The 27,204-nt window shown below is 38.9% G+C and overlaps 1 protein-coding gene across 4 annotated transcripts in view; it reads right to left on the minus strand.

The window, feature by feature from the left end:
* PRKACB (protein kinase cAMP-activated catalytic subunit beta) overlaps positions 1 to 27,204 on the minus strand; it is a 122,381-nt gene that overhangs the window by 43,213 nt on the left and 51,964 nt on the right. The window contains exon 2 of one of the 4 annotated variants that reach the window (XM_050963508.1): positions 21,477 to 21,539. The exons of 1 other annotated variant lie outside the window; for it this stretch is intronic. In XM_050963508.1, the coding sequence (XP_050819465.1) occupies positions 21,477 to 21,495 (19 nt within the window). In that variant the 5' untranslated portion in view covers positions 21,496 to 21,539. Of the gene's footprint in view, positions 1 to 10,849; positions 11,141 to 15,339; positions 15,626 to 21,476; positions 21,540 to 27,204 lie in introns of those variants that run through there. 2 more of the 4 variants (XM_050963505.1, XM_050963509.1) reach the window with 2 other exon arrangements.

Genomic DNA, 27,204 nt, shown 5'->3' on the forward strand with positions numbered 1-27,204 from the left:
GGGGAAAAAAATGTCATTTGGGGTACATTTCCCAAAATTATGCATCTTATCGATATCATACCACAGATTTACCAAAAGGCTACTGTCAGCATGGGAGGTGGATTTCTTGGATAGCCTTTCTGTTCATATGTTGTAGAAATGGGGCAGGCAAATCTGAGATGAAAATACTAGCCAGTGAAGATAACTTTCAGTGAAGAAGGGAGGAAGTACACAAGTACAGCACAGCCCAGGTAAAATTGTAGGTTATGATTAGAGGACTAACAGAACTCAGGTTTGATTAGCCTCCCTTCTCACTGAAAAGTAGGCAGGTTGCAAGCCTGGGCTGAAGTAAAACCAAAGCTCAAGCCTATATCCTCAGCTGTGCCAGCTAACCCAGGCTTAAAGAACCCTCAAATCCATGATGGAGGGTTTTCTGTGTGAATGGACAAGGGTTAGGGACAACCACTCAGGCAAGAGCCTGAGCTAATTCTGCAGTGAAGACATATTCTATAAAGGGCCAGAATTTGTTTAAAATTCTGCAATAATTAACAGAGTAGCTTCCCTCACTAGTCAGAGCAAACTTGCAGCTTGCCAGTCACAATTTCAAGCTCTGACATAGATGAATGGGACTCTTAAACCAAAACACACATGGGGAATGTCTGCAAGTCACCCATGTGCTGGAATACAAATACAAATACAAAACAAAAAAATTAGCAAGAGAATGGCTGGGCCAAGAATACTTCACTGCATATAACTAATAGTAAAGGGATAGCGATATTAACTAATCTAATTACACCATTCTGAACCACCTCAGATGGAGACAGAGGGCTAAGGTAGGGAGTAAGGAGCAGAGAGAGAAAATGTAACGGAAAAATATGAGGAACAGAGAAGGAGAGGGAGGCAAGATACAGTGATGAAGTAAGGGGGAAAGGAGAATAAAATGGCAGCTTTGCTTTAAGAGACATTTGTTGTACACTTCAGTATGTTTCAACCACTACCCTTAATAAAAAAATTAAATTTAAATATATTACAAATGAATAGTAAAGATGAAAAAGTGATTATTTTCTTCAGTTCTAAGATTACAAAGGATCTAAAACTAAAAACATTAATACTTCAAACAGGATGAATATACTTTATCAAATATTAAAAAGTCTAATCTAAAAGAAATCATATTGGTCACTTAATCCTAGCTTTAAAAAAAGGAAGGCATTCATAATCTAAATGTTGCAACTAGCCCAGAATATTGAGAGTTGAAGATTTCCTGTGGGAAATATGACTGTCATCAGTTTTCACAACCCTCCCACCTAGCTTTATATCAATTCTCTTGACATCTCAAGCACTTTTTTCTACAATACAGGTACATATTGTAGTGGTGCCCTGGAAACACTGGCTATATTTTTTTGGCTAGGTGATCTCTCTTGAGTGGAGGTTGTTTAAACTCCTTGCCTATCCCAGATATATATGAATACAAAACAAGCCAATCAGGTTTTCTAGTACAGACAGAAGCATTTAGCAGATAAAATGTATACACAAATTAGATTAAATTTCTATTTATTTGAGCCATCCATCCCCCAAAATTTCCCACACCAAAAGATGTGGGCCAATGCAATCTTTTTCTTTTCTAGAGTACTATACCATCTCTGTACTAAGGGCTAGACTGTCTCTTGAAAATACAGAAATTAAAGAATTATAGCTTGGAGGACTTGTTGGTCTGCTGTCACAGAGACCATTATTTAAGGTTAGTGTATTAGAGAACATGTGTAAAGACCTACAGGTAGCTGATCTGTGTATGTCACTCACTGATTAACTTCCTGAAAGCAGGTGACATTTGTATCCCACTTCTAACACAGTACATTACATACAGTCCAAATTTACACCTTTCTTGGGATTTATTTGACTGTTAACTTAAACAGAGAGAAAAAAATTCAGCCAGAACTTGCTTTAGAACTTGCTTGTTTCTCAGGTTGCTCCTTGGAAAACTCCTCTCCCCTAATCCATAGATACCTCTGCCTCAGATAAACACAAACTCTCATATGTCACTTCAAGCTAAGAGGACAAGTCTGGTCAGGCTACCAGGGTAAATCAGTATAAAAGCTCTGCACCTCTACGTAGGGTTTCAGCAATTCACATCATGCCCAAATGCTGAAATATCCCTTGTGGAGTGTACTTTTAATCTTTAAAGGAAATGGTTGCCCTACAGTGACAAACTGAGAAGTATTAGCGGTCCGTTTACAGCCCTTAAATAGCACAGGGACTCTGACTTCCTGAAGAAGGAAGTCATGTGTAAATAAACAAATTTTCACATTTCTATGCACATCAAGTACACATCACAATTTGTCTTCATCTACGTTTGAAAGGGGTAGGCAGAAACTAGACAAGGCTACTTATTATACTGTATTGATAATAGAGCAACTACTTGAGAGAGAGAAATAGGATAAAGCCATAGTATGAGACTGTCCTGATAAGAGGAAAGGCATGAGTAGAACAGAAAAGAACTGCAAGCTCACATGCTATCCTGCTAGAAATGACTGCTGTTAGAAAAATTATCTTGCAAGTGAAATATAAATAAGGAAAGAACCAAATTATCTACAAGAGACTCAAGGGGATATAAGATGGTGTCTAATGTAGAAGACTGCTCTAAAGAATCTGAATAATAGGGAACAGGAAACTTCAGTTATGTATTGTGCCTTTAAATAGCATAATAAGTAATTACCTGCACTCTTAGGGTATGTCTACCTGGGGATAAAAAGCCCATGGCTAGCCTGAGTCAGGCCTGTGAAGTTTGGGCTCTGGACTGAAAAACTGCTGTCTAGACAGTCAGGCTTGGGCAGGAGCCAGAGCCCTGGGACCCTGTGAGGGCAGAGGGTCCCAGAGTTTGGACTGGAGCTCAAGCCCAAATGTCTATACAGCAGTGTTTAGCCTAGCAGCCTGAGTCCCGCAAGATCAAATTATGGTAGCTAACCCAGGCCAGCAGTGGCCGTGATGTGGCGCTTTTATATCCATATAGACATACTCTTAAGGAAGTGAAGGCAAAGCATTCATAAAAACAAACGGGCCCATGTAAAAACTGTAAGCTGGAGGAAACAACTCTTTTGATGGAGAATATTTAAGAGATGCATGAGTGATTGATTAAGCCCTAGACTTTACAAGCATGCCACAGAAGTACCCTTCTTTCTAGAAAACAAGAATAACTTTATTTAATGTAACCATTTTCTCTCTCATACTCCAGATTAAGTGCAGTGAATCTCAGTATCTGATGACTGGGAACTCTGACACCTGTGTAGTCTCCTTAGCTGACTGCTCCTAGCAACCACTTGAGAGTTCATCTTGAATCCTACAGAATATGTTTTGATTCAGCTATTTTAGGTCCAATAGCAGGTACGTGCACCAAGTTCCTCAAACCTGGCTTCTCTGGAACTGACCCCTTCACGGCAATGAAGTACTTAGCGACCTCCAGAAACAGAGCTCTCTATCTGAAAAGGGACACAAAACAAACAACTATCCTGGATGCATGAAGGACAATCAGGAATTCTATTAAATATCTCTTTTTTAGTATTGAAATAACCATTTATCTAACCTGATCAAAGCCCAAACTGGCTGTTAAATCTGGTATGTTCCTTCCCCATAGGGGTGCATCTCAGAGAAGGAGAAATTGTCAGAATAAGCGTTTGCCTAGTTTTGGACTTTTTTTTAGTCTCAGTAAAGGTGCCAAATGACTGTCTAATCTTCCAAAAAGAATAGATAGGAACTTGAATTTAAAATGTTTTACAAGTTTTGAAATAGAAAAGTTATGCTGAGGGCCCTACAGAATTCATGCCCATGAAAAATACGTCACAAACCCATGAAATCTGGTCTCCTCCCGTGAAATCTAGTCTTGTGTGTGCTTTTACCACGTACTATACAGATTTCACAGAGGAGACCAGCATTTCTCAAACTGACCCAAAAGGGAGTTGCAGGTGGGGTTTGCAAGGTTATTTTGGGGGGTAGGGTTGCAGTATTGCTACCCTTACTTCTGCGCAGTCTTCATAGCTGGGCAGCTGGAGAGCAACAGTGGCTGACTGGGTGCTCAGCTTTGAAGGCAGTGCCCCGCCAGCAGCAATGCATAATAAGGGTAGTGATACCATATTATGCCACCCTTACTTCTGCACTGCTGCCTTCAGAGCTGGTTGCCCAGAGAACGGAGGTTGCTGACTGAGGGCCCAGCTCTGCAGGCAGCAGCGCAGAAGTAAGGCTGGTAATACCATACCATGCCATCCTTACTTCCACGCTGCTGCTGGCAGCGGCTCTGCCTTCAGAACTGGGCACCCGCCCAGCAGCCGCCACTCTCCAGCTGCCCAGCTCTGAAGGCATTATTGCCACCAGCAGCAGTGCAGAAGTAAGGGGAACAGTACTGCAACACTCCCTACAATAACCTTGTGACTCCTCCCACAAGTCCTTTTTTTCGGATCAGGATCCTTACAATTATAAGACCTTGAAATTTCAGATTTAAATAACCACAATCATGAAATTTAAGATTTTTAAAATGCTATGACCATGAAATTGACCAAAATGGACTGTGAATTTGGAAGGGGCCTAAGTTATGCTGTTTCAACTATCCTACTCACCGAAAGTGACATTCACTTGATTTGGTCTTCACCAAGCTCTGCTCTCTCTCCTTCAATCTCTCTGTTACTGCATTCACCCTGTCCATCACGCTGTCATCAGCCTTCTTGTGATTTCGCATCTGCTCACAGCCCTTTCTTCTCTGCCTTCTCTTCCACTGATTTGGCTGTTGGCTCTCTTCACACCTCCTTGTTCTCCACCCTTGACTCTTTGTCCCCTCTCCCATAGCAAGGTCCATCCTGCCACCCCACAGCCCAGGTTCACCCCCAAAACCCATGTCTTTTGCTCCTCCTCTTATGTTGCAAAGTGTCTTTGGTGAAAATCCATGACCAGACTGATTCCTTATACTACGAATTCGTTCTCTCCTCCTTCTCTTCTTCTATCTTCTTAGCTAAACAACTTTCTTCAACTTAACTGAATCCCATGTCCTCCATCTCAGCTGTTTTTACTACACCACCTTTAACTCACTCCTCAAACCCTCCCCACTGCTCTTCCGGCCTCTGCTTCTCTCCACACAGGACCTCACCAAAAGAAAACTGACAAAATACATTGTGACCTTGCCCCTCACCTTGGCTCACCTTCTGTTTGATTAAAAAACAAACAAAAAAAAATAGTATTTTTCAATTCATCTCATACAAGTACTGTAGTGCAATCTCCTTATTGTGACAGTGCAACTTACAAATGTAGAATTTTTTTTATATAACTGCACTCAGAATGTAACAATGTAAAACTTTAGTGCCTACAAGTCCACTCAGTCCCACTTCTTCAGCCAATCACTAAGACAAACAAGTATGTTTACATTTACGGGAGATAATGCTGCCTGCTTATTTACAATGTCACCTGAAAGTGAGAACAGGCATTTGCATGGCACTGTTGTAGTCAGTGTTGCAAGCTATTTACATGCCAGAAATGCTAAACATTTGTTTGCTCCTTCATGCTATGACTTACAGAAGTTATCTTTTTACAGTGCAAATATTTGTAATAAAAATAATCTAAAGTGAGCACTGTACACCTTGTATTCTGGGTTGTAACTGAAATCATATTTGAAAACGTGGAAAAACATCCACAAATATTTAAATTGGTATTCTCATTGTTTAACAGTGCGATATAACTGCTATTAATCACAATTTTGTAATCTTACGATTAATAACTATTATTTTTTAAAATAGTTTGACAGCCCTACCTTAAACTCAAGCTAACTGTCTTGTGAGAATATGGGATTGAAGCATGAGTGCTGTCAGTGCTGGAACTAGTAATGCAATGGTGATGCAGCAGTTTCAGTTACATTACCTCATAATATGCTAATCCAATCACCTTGTTCTGCTAGTCCAATTACTTTGTGTAGTTTGAGTGCTGTTTCGGAGTATGGTCAATTTTAACGCCACACACTGAAGCTAGGTTACCTGCAGTGGAGCAACTAAAACATACTAACTCAAGCTAAATGTTGTAGGCAAGACAAGTCCTTCAGAAGGAAAGAGCCATGGAAAAGAAAAGGTGATGCAAATACAGGAAGTATCTGCACCATCCAGACAGTTGCGGTAGCACTTGTATGCTTGAGCTTGAGAAATTAGCTGCCCCAAATTGTTTTTCCAGCTTGTGTAGTGCTGTGATGGGGAAATGGCCTTAGTGGAGGCTGTGGGCCATTCTTTTGATGGGTTTGGGACTCTCTCTATGCCCGATGCAAAAGAATCTGGAAATGTAGGTTTGTGGAATCCATCCACAAACAGAATATGCAGATTTTTTTATTCTAATCTATGAACAAAACTTTTCAAAAAACCCAACAAAATCTATGTATGATAAAATGCAATAAAATAAGGTCCTTGAGTCACAAAATTCAAAGCTGATATAACTGATTCCATCAATCTAATCTTTGTGAAATCACAAATCAAACTGGGAGACAGGAGGAGGAGCTACCCATCAGCCTACAAGGGGTGTGTGTGTGTGTCTGGGGGAGGCGGGGTATTAAAAGACATAGAAGGGACATTCTGGGCAAGATTTTTAGAACTAACAGCAGCATTCAAGGCAGACAAGGCTGTTGCAGAGAAGCTAAATGAATTATTTGAGTTGGTCTTCATTGCAGAGGATGTGAGGGAGATTCCCACACCTGAGCCATTTGTTTTAGGTGACAAATCTGAAGGACTAGCCTAGATTAAGGTGTCAATAGAGATGGTTTTGGAACAAATTGATAAACTAAACAATAAGTAGTCATCAGGACAAGATGGTATTCATCCAAGAGTTCTGAAGGAACTCAAATGTGAAATTGCAAAGGTTAACTGTGGTATGCTAATGTAACATTTTTTTTTTAAATGCTCCATAGGCAATCCTGACAATTACAGGTCAGTAAGCCAAATTTCAGTACCAGGCAAATTGCTTGACACCACAGTAAAGAAAAGAATTATCAGACACATAAATTAACACGATATGTTGGGGAAGAGTCAACATGGCTTTTGTAAAGGGAAATCATGCCTCCCCAATCTATTAGAATTCTTTGAGAGTGTCAAGAAACATGTGGACAAGGGTGATCCAGTGGACACAGCATACAGGAACTCCTCACTTAAAGTTGTAGTTATGTTCCTGAAAAATGCGACTTTAAGCGAAATGATGTCAAGCAAACCCAATTTCCCCCATAAGAATTAATGTAAATGAGGGGGTTAGGTTCCAGGGAAATTTTTTTCACCAGACAAAAGACTCATACACACACTTATACACACACAGTATAAGTTTTAAACAAACAATTTAATACTGGTACACAGTGATGATGATTGTGAAGTTTGGTTGAGGTGGAGGAGTCTGAGGGTGAGATATTTCCCAGGGAATGCCTTACTGCTAAATGAACTAGCAATTGACAGAGCCCTCAAGGGTTAACTCTCAACACTCTACAAGGCAGCAGGAAAGGAGGGAGGGAAGACAGACACACAGCCTGTTTGGGAGAGAGAAAATGTGCATTTTCCCTTTAAGTAGCTGACCCCAGGCTTCAGTACACTGCCTTGCTAATTAAATCAGCTTGTTGAGACCTGAGACAGCAGCTACTGCCTAGCAGCTCCCTCCCTCTGTCGTGTGTCCCCCCTTCTTTATGGAAAATGAGGTAAGTGGGGTGCAGGAGCAGGGGGGAGGGGGATACATCTTGACAGTAGTTCCCCTCTTCCACCCCTACAGCAAGCAGGAGCAGCTCTAAGGCAAAGGGCAGGAGCGGCACATGGCAGTGGGGGGAGGGACAGCTCCTGCACAGGGAACTTAGGGGAGAGGGGAGCTGGTAGGGGGGCTGCTGGTCCACCCTAGTTCCAACCGCCCACCAGCTAGCTGCAAGGGGCTGCTCTTCCTGCAAGCAGTGGACAAAACAGGCAGCTGCCAAACGACATTAGAAGGGAGCATTTCACAACTTTAAACAAGCATGTTCCCTAATTGATCAGCAACTTAACATCGAAACAACATTAACCAGGATGACTTTAACTGAGGAGTTCCTGTACCTGCACTTTCAGAAAGCCCTTGACAAGGTCCCTAAGGCTCTTAAGCAAAGTAAGCAGTAATGGATAAGGAAGGAAGGTCTTCTCACAGATCAGTAACTGGTTAAAAGACAGGAATGAAGAGAGGTAATTTTCCTGGGCTTCCAATAATCTGTTCTGGGACCTGCGCTGTTCAACGTATTCATAAATGATCTGCAGATACAAAGTTTTTCAAGATGGTTAAGTCCAAAGCAGACTGAGAAAAGTTACAAACGTATCTCATGATACTGGGTGCCTGGGCAACAAAATGGGAGATGAAATTCAATGTTAATAAATGCAAAGTAATGCATATTGGAAAACAATCCAACTATACACACAAAATCGTGGGGTCTACATTAGCTTTTTCCAAGATCTCTTTCTTGTGTCACTGCAGATAGTTTTCTGAAAACATTCGCTCCACGTATGGTGGCAGTCAAAAAAAAACTAAGAACCATAAGGAAAGAGTCAGATAAGACAGAAAATATCACACTACTACATAAATTGATGGTACACACACACCTTGAAGACTGCGTGCCATCCTGGATGCCCCATCTCAAAAAAGATATGTGAGAATTGGAAAAGGTACAGAGAAAAATTATTAGGGGTACAGAACAACTTCTGCATGATGAAAAATTGAGACTGGGACCGTTCAGCTTGGTGAAGAGATGACTAAGGAGGGATATGATAGAGATCTATAAAATCATAAATGTTGTGGAGTAACTAAGTGTCATCTACCCCTTCACATAACACAAGAACCAGGGGTCACTCACTCAAATTAATAATCAGCAAGTTTAAAACAGATAAAAGGAAGTACTTCTTCACACAATGCATAGTCAACCTGGGGAACTCATTGCCAGGGGATGTTGTGAAGGCCAAACTATAAGTGGGTTCAAAAAAGAACTTGATCATTTCATGGAGGATAAGTCCATCAAGGGCTATTAACCAAGATGGTCATGGATGCAACCCCATGCTCTGGGTGTTTTAAGCCTCTGAGTGCCAGAAGCTTGTAGTGGACAGCAGGGTATGGATCACTCCACAATCTACCTTTTCTATTTATTCCCTCTGAAGCATCAGGCATTGGCCACTGTTGGAAGATAGGATACTGGGCTAGATGGTAATTGGTCTGACCCAGTTTGGCCATTTGTATGTTAAATCAGCACAGGCAATTTCACATATAATTATTACCATGACCACATGATACTGATCAAACTCAGTAAATATATGTCTCACATCTGCACATGCAGCGTTCTGAAATCTGGCCTTATGTTGTAAAAAACTTTATGCCAATGGGGAGCTGGCAACAAAACATTTCATTTCGGGGAAGATGCCCACAAAACAAATAATGTTACACAGCGTATCTAAACTGAAGTTATATCTGGCAGGCATACTGTAACTTCACCTATCTTTCCCATATCCTATGTCATCTATGTGGGATAAATCTCAGCAGTACTAGTACTCTGAATACAGTAGAACCTCAGAGTTATGAATGCCAGAGTTATGAACCACACACCTCATTTGGAACCAGAAATACGCAATCAGGCAGCAGCAGAGACCAAAAAAACAAAAAAAAGGGAGGGGGAGGGGAATACAGTATAGTACTGTGTTAAATGTAAACTACCAAAAAAAAGAATTAAAGTGAAAACAGCATTTTTTTCTGCATAGTAGCTTCAAAGCTGTATTAAGTCATTGTTCAGTTGTAAACTTTTGAAAGAATAAGCATAATGTTTTGTTCAGAGTTACAAACAGTTCAGAGATACGAATAACCTCCATTCCCCAGGTGTTCGTAACTCTGAAGTTCTACTGTAATCTCAATTTGTGGAGTAAATAAAATCCCCTTTTTTTTTTTTAAAAAAAAGGTAAATTTAAAGAAAAAGCTCAAGAAAGATATAGATTATTTAAAAATTCCTCCATTTCTCCAACTTTCAAAACAAATTATTTCTGAGAAATAAAATGGTGTGTATTTTGGGTTTATATATTTTGATTCAACTTTGACTGGTATGCCAAAATGAAATAGACTGCTTCACAAATCTTTATCTCAATTTACATTTATATAAAAGATAATTAACAATATTAACAATCATCAAGTTTTTGGTAAACAAATATTGCCTGACTAATTTACTAAATATGTTGTAATTCTAAGTGCCAAATACCTTGATTTAAGACAGACTCTCATTCCCTCCATGAATGACCGCAACAATTCTGCTGTCCCATTTAGACAGAATAAAAGCTATCGCAGAACAAGTTTGTTCATGGAATTCAGTAGTAAAAGACTAAAAATGTCCAGAATTTGAAAATTATAATTACAAAAATTTCAGAAGGCTCTCCAGTTTGAAGTACTGCTTTGCATACATTCACATAAAATTGTAATAGAACAACTTAATGAACTATACCAAAGGAAAGGATAAGATTTAAATAAAGTGATTTAATTCAGGATCACATTACAAACTCCTCATCTGAAATTTGATGCCTTCTATTTACTGATTTGGAATCAGATTATTTCTAATAAGAAAGCTTTAGCAATATTAAAATTTAAAATATTAATTAAATCTCTATTATGCAAAGCAAAGAAGATGCATCCTCATGTTTGATACAAAACAAACCTTTATGATTTGTCATTTTGTATTACTCATACTGACTCAATTATGAAAAAAAGCTTAATATATTAATTTATTTACTGTTGAATATGTGGAAAAGATTGAGGAACAGGGTAGATTTTTTCCATATTGTGAAGACAGTATTATTAAATAAAAACAGACTGTAGTGTCACAGGTAATAAAATGACTTACCATTCATAGTGAAAAGCTAGCTTTCAGAAACATATTGCTCATAATATTAATCCAACATTTGAGGAAGTTATGTTCATCTCTAGAAATACAAGAACTGATCCAGTAAACACACACACACACGAACTGTAATAGATAGCACACAGAAATCCAGAAATCTTGTCTTCATTAAGAACTCCTTGAGATGTGAAACAACTATCATATACAAAATACCAGTAATGAACACCAGATCAATATTCAGGATGTGGATGCTCAAGTTTGCTCATTAAACTACTTGTTTTCTACCTAGCATTACCTCTACATGTCTAAAGCAACTGAAAATGGCAGGGGGGAAAAAGCATTAAAAAGCCAGGATGTTTTAAGATGTTCTCAATTCTATCAAGCACTGGTTGTTTCCATGGCAACCTTAGACCAGAATTATCTGTTGAGTTCTACTCAACCAGTAGTTACTCTAAAGCTTTAATCAATCCACACAACGTACACCTCTATATTTAAGATTTAACATTTCTCCCCACACAGTTAGCATTTATCCTGCTGAAGCTCTATTGTGTTTTTTCAAAGGCTTACAAGACGTTCTACGTTAATGCATATAACGTCTTTTAAACATATTTAGTGTCATGCTGAATCAGCAACCTAAATTAAATTCTCTCCACTATTAATCACCCATACACTCACATTTTAGTGAGAATCCCAGTATTCACATCTATTAAAACAATGTAATGTTAGTGATTCTTCTAATGAGTTGTGTTACTAAGATTGCTAATGTCATCTAATTTTTCATAATTTTTGGAAAATGGAAGGTTAGTGTGAGTAATGGAGGTAGGTGATTTGGAGACTGGGATTTGCAGCAGTAAGACATATCTTAACCACTCCTATCTTCGTATTAAAAATATAGAGTAGATGCTCAACTGATCATGTTAAATATATCTGGAACTGAAAATGAAATATACAATTCTGAATACTAAAATAATATTAATTTGGTACTGAAGGTTTTACATCATTATAAATGTTGGCTAATGGCCAGTTTAAATTATTCAAACACATATACACTCTGTCAATTTTCCCCTATAAAATTAAAGCTGTGCAGTATGAAGAATCAAAATTTCCTCTCATAGGAATCTAAAAATGACATAAAATAATCTCATACACCATCTGAGGATCTAAATACGCTTTTAGAAACATTTTATCTATTTTACAGATTGAGAAACTGAAACACAGAGAGGACAAATGATTTGTTCAAGGCCAAACACTGAGTTAATGGCAGAGCCAGGAAGAAAACCCGGGTTCAGAATACATACCCCATTACCTTACTCATAGCACTAAACCACAAGCCTAGATAACTAAAGGCACTAAAAAACCATAAAGAAGCAACTTCCTCTTTAAGTGCAGTAGTTGCATCAGAAATTGCTTTACAAAAGAGGTACAAGAGAAACAGAGCATTCAGGACATTCCATTATAGTAGAGGGTATTATATTAACTAAATGTACTTTAAAATTGATGCCACTTCAGTACTTAATATATTTATAAGGGTTCTCTTGTTCATGTTTCCTTCTAGAATTATAGAGTATATTTGCTTGGGAGAGTTCAGGAACAAATTACCAGGTCTGCAGAATTTGGTGTCACCTAAGCAGTTAATAAGAACACTACAACTGCAGAGACACAGGTAGGAGGACATTTACGAACATTTAAAAATCACTTATAAAAAATTACATTATGCTGCTTATTTAGATAAGTGCTTATCAATAAACTTAAATTTTATGCTACATTATTCTAGAACATGAAGGAAAGCGATTATGCAGCCAGATATGATCAAGACTACTCCTCTTCTACTTTCTGCTGTACTCTGTGAAAGCACAACGAAAGAGTCAAATATTTTTAGTATTTTCTTCTCAAGAGGAAAAGCAAGACAATTTTCTACTCAGGTGTAGACAGGCATTCTGACTACACCACTGCATTCACTGTTAGTAGTGATAGTAGTGAATTAAGAGTCCTACATTTACCATATAGACACAAACCCATACGTGGCTTGGCATTATTCTTTGTCTATAGATGATCTAAACTGAGAGCAAAGATTTAGAATTAATATCTGCAAATTTCAACTTAAAATGACACACATATATCCATGACCGCTCGGCTACTAGTTCACAAACTTTGCTGATACAAAAATGCTACAACCAACATGCATAATTATTGCTTAAAATATTACTTTAAGAACAAGCACTCATTCACTACGTTTATCATCAGACATGACATTCCATTTCCTCTTCAAACAAGTCATGCAATCAAGCTTGCCCTAAAATACAGGCTGGTACGCAAACAGGACCCAGTTTGTGAAGATAGTAGGTCAATACCGTTTTTTCATTTTATTAAATGACAGTGCTGCAGTATTTTTCAAGCAGTGTTCTCAACATTATAATAATTTATTGGAAGCTTGAAATAGTGTCTGATGAAATGTATTCTCTCCCTCTTGTGAATACACACTTGTTTGGACTGGTACAGACACATTTAGGGATCCTAGGGCTCAGTGGTTCATTATGTTTGGTAGTTTCTACTCAGTTTCCCTCAAAACTCATTCTTCTATCAATAGATGGGGTTTCATATTAAGTTGTTTTTCGAGTATCTGACTGTGCCATATACATTAATAAATTAAGCCTCACAACACAAGCAAGGGAAGTGTAAGGACGTAGAGAAGAAGTAGCCTCATTTTACAAAGGGCAACTCTGAGGCACAGAGTAGTTAAGTGACTTGCTAAGGTTCCCATAGAGACCTTTTGGCACAGCCAAGAATGGGACCCCTACCTCCCAATTCCCATTCTTGTGCCTTAATGACAAAGCTATCCTTCCATCTCAAAGTGTCAGACATTTGGCCCATCCAAATCACGCAGATCTCAGGGAGAGAACAGAATCTAGGACCATTAATATCAAGGTCCTACGCTTCCATTCTGCCTCTCTTGATAAACAGCAGCATGATTCTGACAGAGCAATACTGAGAAGGCCTACCCCAATGCCTGTGGAACCACAGTGAATTTCATATCACAGAGAAGAACCTGTGAAGTTACCTGTAAAGAAAATAAATTAGTTTATGCCCCGTTTTTACTTTTTATGTATAAAGGTGAGCTGAAAAGTTTTAGGCATCTGAGGTCATGCCATTTCTCCCCAAAACACCAATCCTCTTGCTTGCCACCCCACAAAACTAGTCTGTGCATCTCCACCTGAGTTGGGAGATTTTGATTTAATTTATCTTCAATACAAGCATAAACAACTTTCTGGTTTCCATATTTATCTTCCATTTTCCATCTTTTGAGGTTAGGGACATTCCTAATCAGACACATTCATAAATTCAAATTCACAGTAGGCACATGTGTTAACTTGGTCTTTTTCACATGATGATACAATATTATGACAAGCATATTTTGTTAAGGCCTATTACTTTCAATAGTCAAAATTGCTTGTGGTATTCCAACCTATTGCTGTATCCAAATTCATTTATGAAATTAATACAAGTTATATTTAAAAAACAATTTTAAGGTATATAATAATAAGATACATTATTTACTTACATTATTTATAAAAAGTTGCTCTAAAAATAGGAAATAGGGATAATTTACTTAGATTGCAAAATACCTGGTACCTCTCAACTCCACTCACTCAAAAATATGATTGCAAAAAGTATGGATACAAATTACTAAATTAACTGTTTGTTTTGAAGCGGAATATGTACAGAGTAGTGATGATGATTTTGATCTCATTAACTTTATTATTTTTTTCCTAAAATTATGAACTTTGCATATTTTGTGTAATTTAGAAAGTAATGGGGAGAGAGGATGCACCGCCTGAGCCATATTTCTGATCAAGCGTGTTTTATGCAATACAAATAAGTTTGCCCCTTTCTCTCCCACAAATTAGGAATATTATAAAATCAAAATTATTGATAACTAGTGTTATAAATCAAAGTTACTACGCTGAATTAATTTGAAACAGTAAACTGTAAATGTCTGCGCCAGTTTTAGTGTTCAAACTCTCATCATAAAATGGATTTTGAAATATCCATTAAAAATAAAAGGACACTATAAATATTAAATAAAAGCCATGTAATTAAGGACCTAATCAGCAAAACATAATAGCCATGCTTCCAAAGTTTACGGCAAAGAAAACCAACAATTTAAAACAAACTATTACTGCTAAAACTAGCAAATTTAGATCTGAAATACTGGGAAGAGAAGTTCACAAAAAATACATAAATTAACTTAAGTTAACATTTGCCTAACAAATAGGAAAGCAAACTCACAAGTGAAACTCTGTTACCAGATACCAGGTCCTTGCCAAAGAGAATCAGATTTCCACCTCCATGTTGCAATAGCTCTTTCTTTAAACCAATACTTTGTGTTATACTACAAAAAGTCTGACAGAATATACTCTAGTTTGTTTATTTACTACATAAAATCTTTTAATTAGAAATATGAACTGAATTTTGAGTATCTACAGAACACTTACTTGATCTGTCCCACAGGGCAGCTAGTTCGGAGAAATGATGGCTCTCATTTTCCAGAGCCACTTTCTGTTCTTGTAAAGCACCCTTAGAGTGCCTATGAAAAAGTCGGTTAGCAAATCCTTCAAGTTTCTGCAAAGCTGTGGATGTTCCTGTGCACTGGTTACAAGGTAACTCCCGCTGCGCTGCCATCTATATACATTGATAATTTACTTTAAAAAAAACAAACAAACCCAACCAACCAACCAAAAGAAAATCTAAAAAGGAGCTGAAACAACTTACACAGAAGCTAAGAGCTATGCATGTGTCAAACTTCCTGAATGCAATGTTTTCTAACCACTACTGCTGTTCTACTTCCTGTTAATATAAAATAGCATATTATAGTGTTTTTCTTTGCAAAACTATTTTGTATCAGCTAAAGGTGGCAACTAGGAGAGCTGCAATATTTGCCTTAAACTCTCAGTTTAACAGCTTTTTTCATATAAAAACACATGATGAGATAATGAAAATACACAACAGCATGGTATATAAAGTGGAGGAAAGAATCAGAAGCCAGATAAAATTAAAAAATAGTTATCATAAACATACAAACTAAGTGAGTTGCTGGAAAAAGGCAAATGACTCGTTCTATACATCCTTCTCTTAAGATAGTTTTAGTACTACTGTAATTACATTATAGGTAGTTAATTAAATTATGGTGTCCCTATATTTTCTACAAGAGTATAATTTTCTAAGCAAGGAGGTTACTTGTTAAAACAAACGATGGTTTGTACTAAACAAAACTGAACAAAGTCACCACTTTTTTCCTTTTACGTTTAGAAAGCCAGAATGGAGTATGATACAGAATAGTTCTTGTGTATATAAGAACAAGAAGCCAGATTCTTCCAATCTTACTCATGCTGAGTTTTACCTTATCCCAAGTGTCTATCAACAAGTCAGTGGGGCCACTTGCTGAGTAAGGTATTACCCAGTCAGAGTAGTGCTGGCAGATCCCAGCCCTTAGTAAAGAAATAAATCCATTTTTCAGCCATCCCAGAAGAAAAACAGAAGGCAATAGAAAGACTCAGTTAGCCTGAAACTTTATACACTTAACATATCTGGGAATACCAGGCAATAAGTTGTACAGTGCTGGTCATAGTTCTTTTCTTAGTGATTTCCACTTATTTGGGAGGGCTGCTATCAGTCTTCACCCCAACCTGAAACACACCTGGTCCTACCAGACCCCATCGCTCTCCCCTCTATTAGAGTTCGGAGGACTGTAAAAGGAGGGTGGATGGGATTGGTTCCCTGCTGTACCCTTCCATAACCCATACCTGCACTGGACATCTGCCACATTTTTTAAATTACTAAGCTGCAATATTTTAACCAAAACTCCCTGCCTACCCTACCAGAATCTTGACCTGCTGTGGGGAAAGCAAACAAACACACTCTCCACCTCACCTTAGACAAATCGGGCTTTGAGGGGAAAATTCCTTTCTAGGCCCTAAGAAAAAGGTTATTAGTATAAAACCCACAGTAGATCATGAAGAAGAAATCCACTCCCACTCTAATTCCATTGGTGGGAAGGCAGGTGCTAACCAGCTCAACTTCAGTGAGAGAAGGCTTCCCCAGAACTGCCCCTGGTATAAAATATTTCCACCTCCCCTAGAAGGGCAGTGGTCACACCTTCCCACTCTTGGTCCAGCCACTTTCTGTTCCTCTCTGTGCTGTCCAGGTCAACTTTCCCTATCCTCTCCATTTGCTCACAAGATAGGTGAAAGGACAATCAGAAATGTAATGTTACCAACTCTCACAACATTGTTTATTTTAAAGCCCCAGCTCCCAGAACTACATGGGAATCTCAGTTTTCATTTTAAAGGAGTTTTTAGTATTCCTGGTTGTGTATAAAGTTTGAAAAATCTGATCCCTAGAGACTCAAAACCAAGGCAACCAAAATTTATTACTTTTAAAACCAAATAATTATTTATTCAGTTAATCTCACATTTTTGTGTCCTGACATACAATTTTTGAACACTTGAGGTAGGCAATATTGGAAATTCATTTTTGAGAGAAATAAGAGATACTCATCAGGCAAGTCTCAGAATAGAATGTATTTTCAATGTCTAATTCAGACATCAAATGTCCCTATTTAGGAAAGATGATGTAGACTGCTCAAGATATAAATAAATAAATTTTTCCACTTTTCCCTCAAAATGCTCTTCTAGTTCAGAGACACAAAGTGGGTGAGGTCACACCTTCTATTGGACCAACTGCTGTTGGTGAAACAGACAAACTTTCATGCTTACATAGAGTTCTTCTACGGGTCTGTGAAAGGTACCTTGAGCGTCACAGCTAAATGCAAGATGAAACAAACTGTTTAGCATAAGTAGCTAGCACATATTCTAAGGCAGTGGTTTCTCAACCTTCTCAGACTACTGTATCTCTTTCAGGAAGCTAATTTGTCTTGTGTACCCCAAGTTTCACCTCACTTAAAAACTACTTGCTTACAAAATTAGACACAAAGTCACAAGTGTCACAGGATGCTATTACTAAAAAATTGCTCACGTTCTCATTTTAACCATATAATTATAAAATACATCACAACCCCCAGGTTGAGGAACACTGATATAATATATAGAGCAGTATAAACAAGTCATTGTCTGTATGAAATTTTAGTTTATACTGACTTCACTAGTGCTTTTCATGTACTATGTTGTAAAACTAGGCAACAATCTAAGTGATTTGACATACCTCCTGGAAGACCTCTGCGTACCCAGAACCACTGTTTTAAGGGACCATTCAAGATAGCACATATTCTGGGCCACTCTAACTACTTCTGCTAAACAATCAGTTCCACCTTGCATTTAGCTGTCCCGCTCAGAATACCTTTCCCAGGCCTGAAGAGCTCTGTGCAACTTGAAAACTGGTCTCTCTCACCAACAGAAGTTGATCCAATAAAAGATATTACCTCACCCATCTTGTCCGTCTACTATCCTGGGAATGACAAAAATACAACTGCACTGCATACTTCTAGTTCAACTCTGTTAAAAGATCTGCCCCTATTTTTCTCCCCATAAAGCCCTATCTATAGCTTTCAGATGTTTTCAGATATACAAATCCCTTCCAGTCCTATGATTCTATGACACATTCTGGGACCTTACTTTAAATCAGAGGTGGGCAAACTAAGGCCCGCAGGGCATCTCCGGCCCGTAGGACTGTCCTGCCTAGCCTTTGAGCTCTCGGCCGGAGAGGCTAGCCCCCGGCTCCTCCCCTGCTGTCCCCTCTTCCCTGCAGCCTCAGCTCACCATGCCGCTAGCACTCTGGGTGGCAGGACTGCGGGATCCTGCCGGGCAGCACGGCGGCATGGCTGGCTCTGGCCATGCTGGTGCAGCTCCAGTCCTGCTGCTCTGAGTGGCACGGTAAGGGGGTGGGGAGTGGGGGGGCTTGGATAAGGGGCAGGAGGTCCTGGAGAGGGGCAGTCAGGGGACAGGGGGCGCTTGGATAGGCATGAGTGTCCCAGGGGGGCAGGGTGTGGATAGGGGTTGGGGAAGTCAGGGGACAAAGAGCAGGGCGGGTTGGATGGGTCGGGAGTTCTGAGGGGGTCAGTCAGGGGATGGGGGCCACGCTGTTTAGGGAGGCACAGCCTTCCCTACCCAGCCCTCCATACAGTTTCAGAAACCCGATGTGGCCCTCCGTTGAAAAAAAAGTTTGCCCACCCCTGCTTTAAATCCACTTTATAATGTCAGACAACTTTTGAACAACACAATCTATGACAGAATGGATATATTTTTAACAAAACAAGATCAAGACAATGTAGCCAAACATTTGGAGGAGAAGGGTTTTGGTTTGATATTTGGAAGGCTGTTTGCATAGAGCTTGAAAATTCCATTGGCCCCTGGTAAGTAAGATGAGTTTTTGAGTGACTATCATCAACTTCAAGAACATAAACTTATACATTCTTCAAAGCAGCCAGCAGTCAAGGAAAGGTAAAACAGTAAAGACATCCTATCTGCTACTGTAGTAACCAAGTGACTCTAGAATTGAGGAGAAGAACAGAAACAGGTGGCATTTGAGGGTTGATGGGGGAAGTCCTTCTCAGAAAGCTTGATTAACAGCAAAGGTAAGGTTTATTCCCTGCACTTTTTCCACAGACTCACATTCTTCCTTTTCTCCTCCTCTTCTCTCTCCTCCCACTCTCCTGGTGCATCCTGAGAACTGTAATTCCTGGACTCAAAGCTAAAGGAACCACCTAGGAACAAACTTACAAACACAAAACTGGGGTAGCTATCTGCACATACCTAAATACAACAGGTTGGTTTAAAATATTCCAGGAACCTATTGTGCTCCCAGAAAGAATCTAGATCAGCAAGCTAGCAGAAATCCCAGCATCCTTCTCTTTCCTAGTAACTAGGGGAGAGTGGTTTTTTCCCAGGTCTCCTTTCTGGACACCCCCTCCACCTTACAAGCCCATCTTTCATACAATCTTGAGCTAATTATTTTAGTCCTCTGCTCAAGTTTCCAAACTATTTGTCAGTGGACAGGATTGATGGAATGTGGAGATGGATGGATTTATTTAGGAGAAAGAGATTGTGTAGCACAAGTTAAAAATGAGATTAATGTATTTTAAAAGAAAGATTGTGAAGTCATGAATGGTATGAAGGCGTAATAAACCCAAGAATTATGTAGAATGTTACGTTTTTTATAAGTTACAGAGAAAGTTCAACACCAGTGTGTTACATTAATAAGTGGCACACAACTAAATCCTTTAAATTATTTGATGGAGAATGAAGAAGGGACAAGGTTTGGGGGAACTTGGTAGCACAGATAGTTTCGATTCTGGCTAGCAGGCACTGGGTTTCAATAGGTTACTTAAGAGGTGGTGCTCTCCTGAACGTGCAACATATTTGGCTTTGCTTGTACCAGGACTTCAGTTTGTCAATCAACACTTTTTCCTTACAAATAATTGAAATTTAACAGAGAGGCTGGTGTACAGGGGAGAATGGGGACAGGCTACTTGGCTGGACTACATCTCCCACGATGCACCTAGAAGGACACATAACTCCCCTGATTTGGTCACCTGGAGCCATACTGCATTGTGGGAGATATAGTCCTCCAAGGAGTCCAGCCCACAGGAAGCAACAAGGGCCTGAATTATAACTCCAGTAAAGCAAGAGAAATGCAACTGAATGTTGACCTGACTCAAAATGAAGTATTTGGGTCAATAAAACAAAGTACTTCAATTTCAGGAATGTCAAAATATTTTGTTGCAATTGAATATGTCAAAAATAATGTTTCAACATTTCCAAATAAAAATTCTTGAGAATCTGCATTTTAAAAAAAATAAAATCTCAATTCCAACATTTTGTGTTGTGGGAAAACAAATATTGAAATGTCAAAATTTCCCATGAGACAGAAATTGTGAATTTCAATCAGCTCTATTTATGAGCATTTAAGAATATTTTAAACATATTCCAAAATTGATGGGAAAAAGGTTTATCAATACTGAAAATGAAAGCTGTTGGCATTAATGACATTTTAAATAGAAATTTCTGCTCGATCTAGGGCAAAAGTTCTTTAGGTCTTTACAAAACTTTCACAATGCTAACAGCTGTAGGAGGATGTTATCAATGGCTCATTTAGACTGAAGGAAGTCAGGAACTATTTGCACCTTTCTTGATCCTATACCCAACTCCCTCCAAACATCGTCCAGTAGATGACTAAAGAGACCTCCTTGCATATGTGCGCGTTTGGAAGGATTAGATTTTTGTTACTATACCTTGATTTTGCTGTGCACTCACAAACCAACAAAACAAAATTTTTATTGATGATAACTGAAATGTACAGACAGGCGAAGTAAGGAAACTGCTAACCTAAGAGTTTAATTTAACGATATTTACTTTGTATATTTGACAATGTGTGTTTTAATAGTTATAAAGCTTTAAATTTATTGTATCTCAATGCCTGTCATTAAATAATTAATTATTGTCTAACCCTCCTCATAATTTCCTGCAACTGTGAAAATTTAAATTGATAAAAATTAAAAAACATGCTTAAAAATAAACATTGATATTAACTATCACAATTATAAAAAATATGAATTGAATTCTGCAAAGCCTATACACACACACACACACACACACACACACACCCCCAAGCAACTCACAAATATATTGTTGCCCCATCTTCTGAATGGTAAAGGGTTTTGTGTCTTTGCAGGGTCAGTCTCCTGTTGAAGGAGAAATCAGTGACAAGGAGTCCACGTATTTCCTTAGTTTATTTTACTCCCACTATAAATACCCAGCCTTTGAACAGACACACACACAGGCAATTTTCTTTCAGGTAACTCAACCGAAAAATACAATGCCCAATTCTAGGGAGCAGATCTCCCCCAAGAACTGAATCCAATTAAAGACAAAGGCAGACAGCAAACTCTCCTAATGCTTGCAACAGCTCCCCAAAACGAATCTTAATTACAATACAATAGTTGCAGCAACTTGTACAGCTATGTGTAAACAGCACCATCTGCAGACTCTCACCATAAAAGTATATATAAACATTAAGATTCATTGTTATGTACTCATATCTTAAACGATACAAAATGTTTTTTCAATAAATACAGCACTGTCAAAAAAGAAAGCCCTAAATTGTAAACAGAACACACAAGTAGACTTAACAGTTACAAATACATCCATAAATCAAAACCACCAAAGGTATTTTACTGGCCAGGAGTTAATTTCAAAGTTCACTGTTTCATCTACAAGAACAGCTGACATAGCAAACACCTAAGTTATGTGATAAATGCAGCTCTTTGCTCCAGTAGGTGTTTGTGGTATCCTCCAATAAGAAATATCCTCCAGTTTACTTTGAAAAATGGTATATGTTAATTGTCAGGTTCTTAAACAGTGAGGGCTGTAAAATAATTTCTGTTCAGCTTTAATTAACTGATCTGTAGATCTTTAGTCTGCTCCTGAATCTTAATATTTTGGTGGATGCATACAACATTTTGAATCACCACATGACTGCCTATGTTATTTGTGTATATTTTAGTTTTATTATAAGGGAGAAGTACTACTACTACTACTAATAATTGGAGATATACCTATCTCCCATAACTGGAAAGGACCAAAGGTCATTGAGTCCAGCCCCTTGCCTTCACTAGCAGGACCAAGTACTGATTTTTGCCCCAGATCCCTAAGTGATCCCCTCAAGGACTGAACTCACAACCCTGGGTTTAGAAAGCCAATGCTCAAACCACTGAGCTATCCCTTCCCCTCAAACTGAAACTGTATACCCATTTCAGTTTCTTTCCCTTCCAGTTAAAATCATTAGGTTTCTTTTGTCAACTTCTGCCCTCATCCACAAGTAAAGAAAGAGATACTGTGGCACTTCTTGGATATCTGCATTTTTCTCAAGTGGACCTATCCTATACCCGGAATTTGAGGAAGGTGAATCGTCCAGTTGTTCATACTGAAGGGTTCCTGCAAAGGGGACGGTTTTGAGGTTGTATTTTTGTTTGTTTGTTGAAGATAAATAGTTTTATTCCTTGATTAAGCATCTCTCTCTTCACTTTAAGGTACAATTGTTCCTAGGCCTTACAGGACAGGGCAAAGGCTTTCCATTAAACAAAACAAAAAAGCCATGTGGGTAGAACAACGATTCAAATATATTAGTTCATGTACACAATCAAATTTATGTTGGTTAAGGCTCATGAATTTTTGAAAACCCATGAATCTTGCCAATTTAGCAAATCTCCCATTGACTGATAAAACATTTTATTGCTTAAAAGATGTCATCAACACTTATTACCACTGAATTATATAATAATGGGAAATTATAAAAAGGGGGAAATTGTTTAACATCCCTGAATTATGAAATGCTGTGGGGTCCCTTTACAAGCAGCATTAACACAATCACAACTTGTTAAAGCATAGGCAATATTATATGCCCTAATTTCATAACATTTTGTATACTGTATAATAATATTAATAATAATAATAATAATAAAGTGTGTGTGTGATAATATATGTTTACTCATGTCTTTATGTAATAATCTCTTCCCAGTTGTGTTTGAAAGCCCTGAGGAAGTCATATAAAGCCAAAATAGTTACATTACTGTTTTATAACTGAGAATAACAATTCTTCTTAGAAAATTTGAGTGAGTGTTAGTAGCAAGTATCTGAACAAGTGCAACCTTCCTTATGCTTTACAAAGCTGTCAATTTACAAAAGAGACTAGAGAGAGTAGGGGGGATAGGTAGGCTACTCTTTGGAGAGGCAGATACTGCTTATCTACAAAGAGTGCTTCATTTTTGAGAGAGTGGAGTTTGCTTTTTTGTATGCAAAATGGACAGTATTTGCTAACACTCTACATTTTAATTGTTTTCCATTTTAAATGCATGAAAATAATGCCCAAAGTTGGCATGCTGGTTTTGGCATACTATAAAAGTATTAGTAATTAAACATGGTAATAAAAACCAAATCCTAGCAAAGATTATCTGTACATAATATTTCCCCCTTTTTAGACACAACATGCCAAATTTCAGCTCCAATCAAGATTTATAATCAACCTATTAATCTGTTCAAGTAGGTTTTTAAAAGACTGTTTAATATAAAAATAAAAATACTACAGTAATGAGTGGTACAGAAATACCTATAAAGTGAAATACCTATAAAGTAAAATACATACAGCAAAATAAATAATCCCACTATTTAATAATGCCTGAGATTAAATCCATGCAGTTTTAGATCAAAAAGTATCTTTTCCACAAAGATTTTAACCCTTGTTAGAAAGTTTCACTGTGATGAGTAATGTAAAGCAGTACTTCTATAAATAGTAATGCTCAGAGGAAACTGTTGCTATGGAAATGGTGATCATATTTCTATTTTAATTTGGAAGAGCTCTACTGGCATCTACTGCAAGGAAGCTTAACTACAGCAGTCAGTGACAAAAAATGCTTATTTGGTAAATCCACCTATGCTAGGGGAGCATACAGGCTGCCATGTTCCAGTAGCATTAAACATTTCAGTTTTACATGTGACTACAGAAGGAATGAGTAAGATAATTTTGAATAGCTAAGAACATACAGAAGCTAAAAAAACTGAACTGTATAGTGTTCAGCATGTGATAATAAACAGCAAGCTAATAGTTATTTGTATTATTTTCCCTTTCAGTTTAGCTCTTAAGAATTTGCTAAATTTACAATCCAAGACAATTAGGCTCTTCATTTGCCCACAGAACATTACAACCCGAACAGCAGGAGTATAAGTTTCCTCATCCACAGCTCTACTAATGGGCTTCACTTCTGTCTTGAAGGAAATAGCCTTTAAGACGGAGATTGTCTACCTAGGAATCACGATCCCAAGTTTAGTGACATGTGGGTAGCTGGGTTGTAGGCAAAACCCCCCATTAAAAAGAAAAAAAACTGACCTGTTTGTTAGAAGATGGCCACTAGCACCCAACGAGAATGTCACTGCCTCTTAAAACTGCCACCTCAGCTTTAACATGATTCCCCCAACCGTGCCTGGCTCCTATGGCAGTATCACGGAAGACTGCTCTACACCTTACTTAAGCGATACATTCCTCACACTTCAGTAGGATGGAGAAGAAAAAGAAATCTACAATTGAAAGAGTCAACTCTGGCAAGAGACGGAAGCTAGGATGTCCTTCCTATTTCCTCCTCTCCAAAACGCCCAGCACCCATGAACTCTGACCCCACCTGTAGCACCTACCAACTCTGACTTAGTAACCTCCACATCAAGTATTTCCTCAAACCCTAACCCAGCACCTATTGCATGCAGCATACCACAACCCAGTACCCACTTAGTAGCACAAACCCAGCATTCGTTTTCCAGCACCATCCAATATCTCACCTACAGCACTGTCTCCTGCAGCAACTCCAAATGACTGTGGGATGCAATCACAAAGTATTGTGGAATTGGGTTTTAGGAAAAAACAAGAGTTGGGTGGACAGGTAGAGAAAAGTTGAGAAATCTGCTCTAGGCATCAGTTCCATCTCCAGGACAATTCAATCATCCGACACTCTACTGAGATTGTCCAAAATTCTAGTTTGTATGAAATGAGGTATGGACACATACCTATTGGAAAATGAACTAATACCATCAACTCATTTAATTTTTAGTCCCTAACAGTGCTGCGAACTTCTGCAACTTTTTTGTCTGATATTGGTGTTCTTAAAGGCCCTGCTACTGGAGTCAAGTAATTAAATGAGAATCCAACCATTCATTTTAAGATACATTTAAATTTATAGCCTTCAAGTGGTGAAACCTTGAAAACATGAACCCTAGACTCAAGACCCAGAAAGCAAATAAGTACTTCAAATTTATTATTTTTGAATATTAATTTTAAACTGTTATAGTAGTGTACAGTCAACCTAATAATGACTAAAAGTACTACCATTAGAGCATTTCTTAGTTTGCAGTCAGTGCTGTGAAGACAGTATGTGATCTCTGAGGACAGGATTCTCTTCCTTGTAACTGACTGACCTGTAAGCAGTGATGTAGGGGGAAGTTAAGGCTATTCAGCATCCTTCAATTGCCTGTTTCCAGGATAACTTATTTTAAGAAAGTTTCCATGATCAAGGTTTTTTTCACCCCCAAAAGAAACTCAGACATCTAAGACCTTAACTTAAGCTTAAAAATTGTTTTTTGCTTGGGAATTTCTCTCTTCTTTGTAGTCAGAATCAGTTTAAGGCCAGAAGTGACCACCAGAATCATCTTGTCCTGTATATCATAGGTCACCAGCATCACTTAGCACCCGCACACTAAACCCAACAATGGAAATAATACCAAAGTAAGAGACACGCACAGGAGGCTAGATTATTATGTGCCACAAGCAGAAAATAAGAGGAACTGAGGTGCACCACTTCTTGAGGTACCTGCAATGGCAGGGAAATTATTAAATAAGATATATCCAGATAATCCTGGCAAGTGACCAGCACCCACATGCTAAAGAGGAAGGTGATAAAACCCCAAGCACTCTGCCAGTCTGACCTAGGAGAAAATTCCTTCCTTACTACAAATATGGCAAACCAATTAGACCCTGAGAATGTGAGCAAGAAGCAGCCAGCCAAGTTCCTGAAAGAGATAATGCCCAGTACCACCTACTTTGGCACACGCAGGATTCGGCTTCTCCTGGCCAGTGCCCCAGGCCAGAGGGTCCTGGGTTTTCCCAGGGCACTGGCCCAGCCAGAGACAGTGGGGGAAGGAAAGAGCCTATCAGCCAGGCTGCTGGTGAGCTGAGTGCTCTGACCAGTGGCTGGTTCTCCACACAGCACTGGGAGCGGGATGCGCCCTGCTGGGGGGATATGGAAGAGCAGCAGAGCTGGGGAGGTGAAGGAGCTCACAGGGAGACGACAACGAGAGAGGAAGCACGTAAAGGGCTGATGAGTGGGCAGCAGAGGCAGAGGCAACACTTAACTGGATGCCGACTGCCAGCACTCACCAGCCACTGCAGCTCACAGTGCACAGCCAGTGGGGGGAGTGGGGCACTGCTGGCCAAGAGCCAGCATGCAGCAGGAGCTGCGCTGATGGACCAGCAGGGGAAGAGGCCAGGCCCCGCATGCTGCAGCTTTGCTTTGTCACCAACCTTGCACACACACCCCCATCATCGGCCACTGGACCCTCCCTGCTTACTGCTGGTGGGTGGGCGTCTGGCAAACAAGGATCCAGCCAGCAGCAGGAAGTGCCAGCACTGATAGGGTAGAGAGACAGAAAATATGGGACAATTTGCCCATTTTTAAGAAAAAGTCACGACATTTGGAGGAGGGCTTAAATGCAGGACTGTCCCTTTAAAAATGGGATGTCTAGTCACCTCATGTTTATAGTCCTCCATGTCCTTTGAGAAGCATCTCCAACTGAGATTCGGGAGACAAA

Source organism: Gopherus flavomarginatus, chromosome 7 (genome assembly GCF_025201925.1).
Source record: "Gopherus flavomarginatus isolate rGopFla2 chromosome 7, rGopFla2.mat.asm, whole genome shotgun sequence".
In the NCBI taxonomy this organism is placed as follows: Eukaryota; Metazoa; Chordata; order Testudines; family Testudinidae; genus Gopherus; species Gopherus flavomarginatus.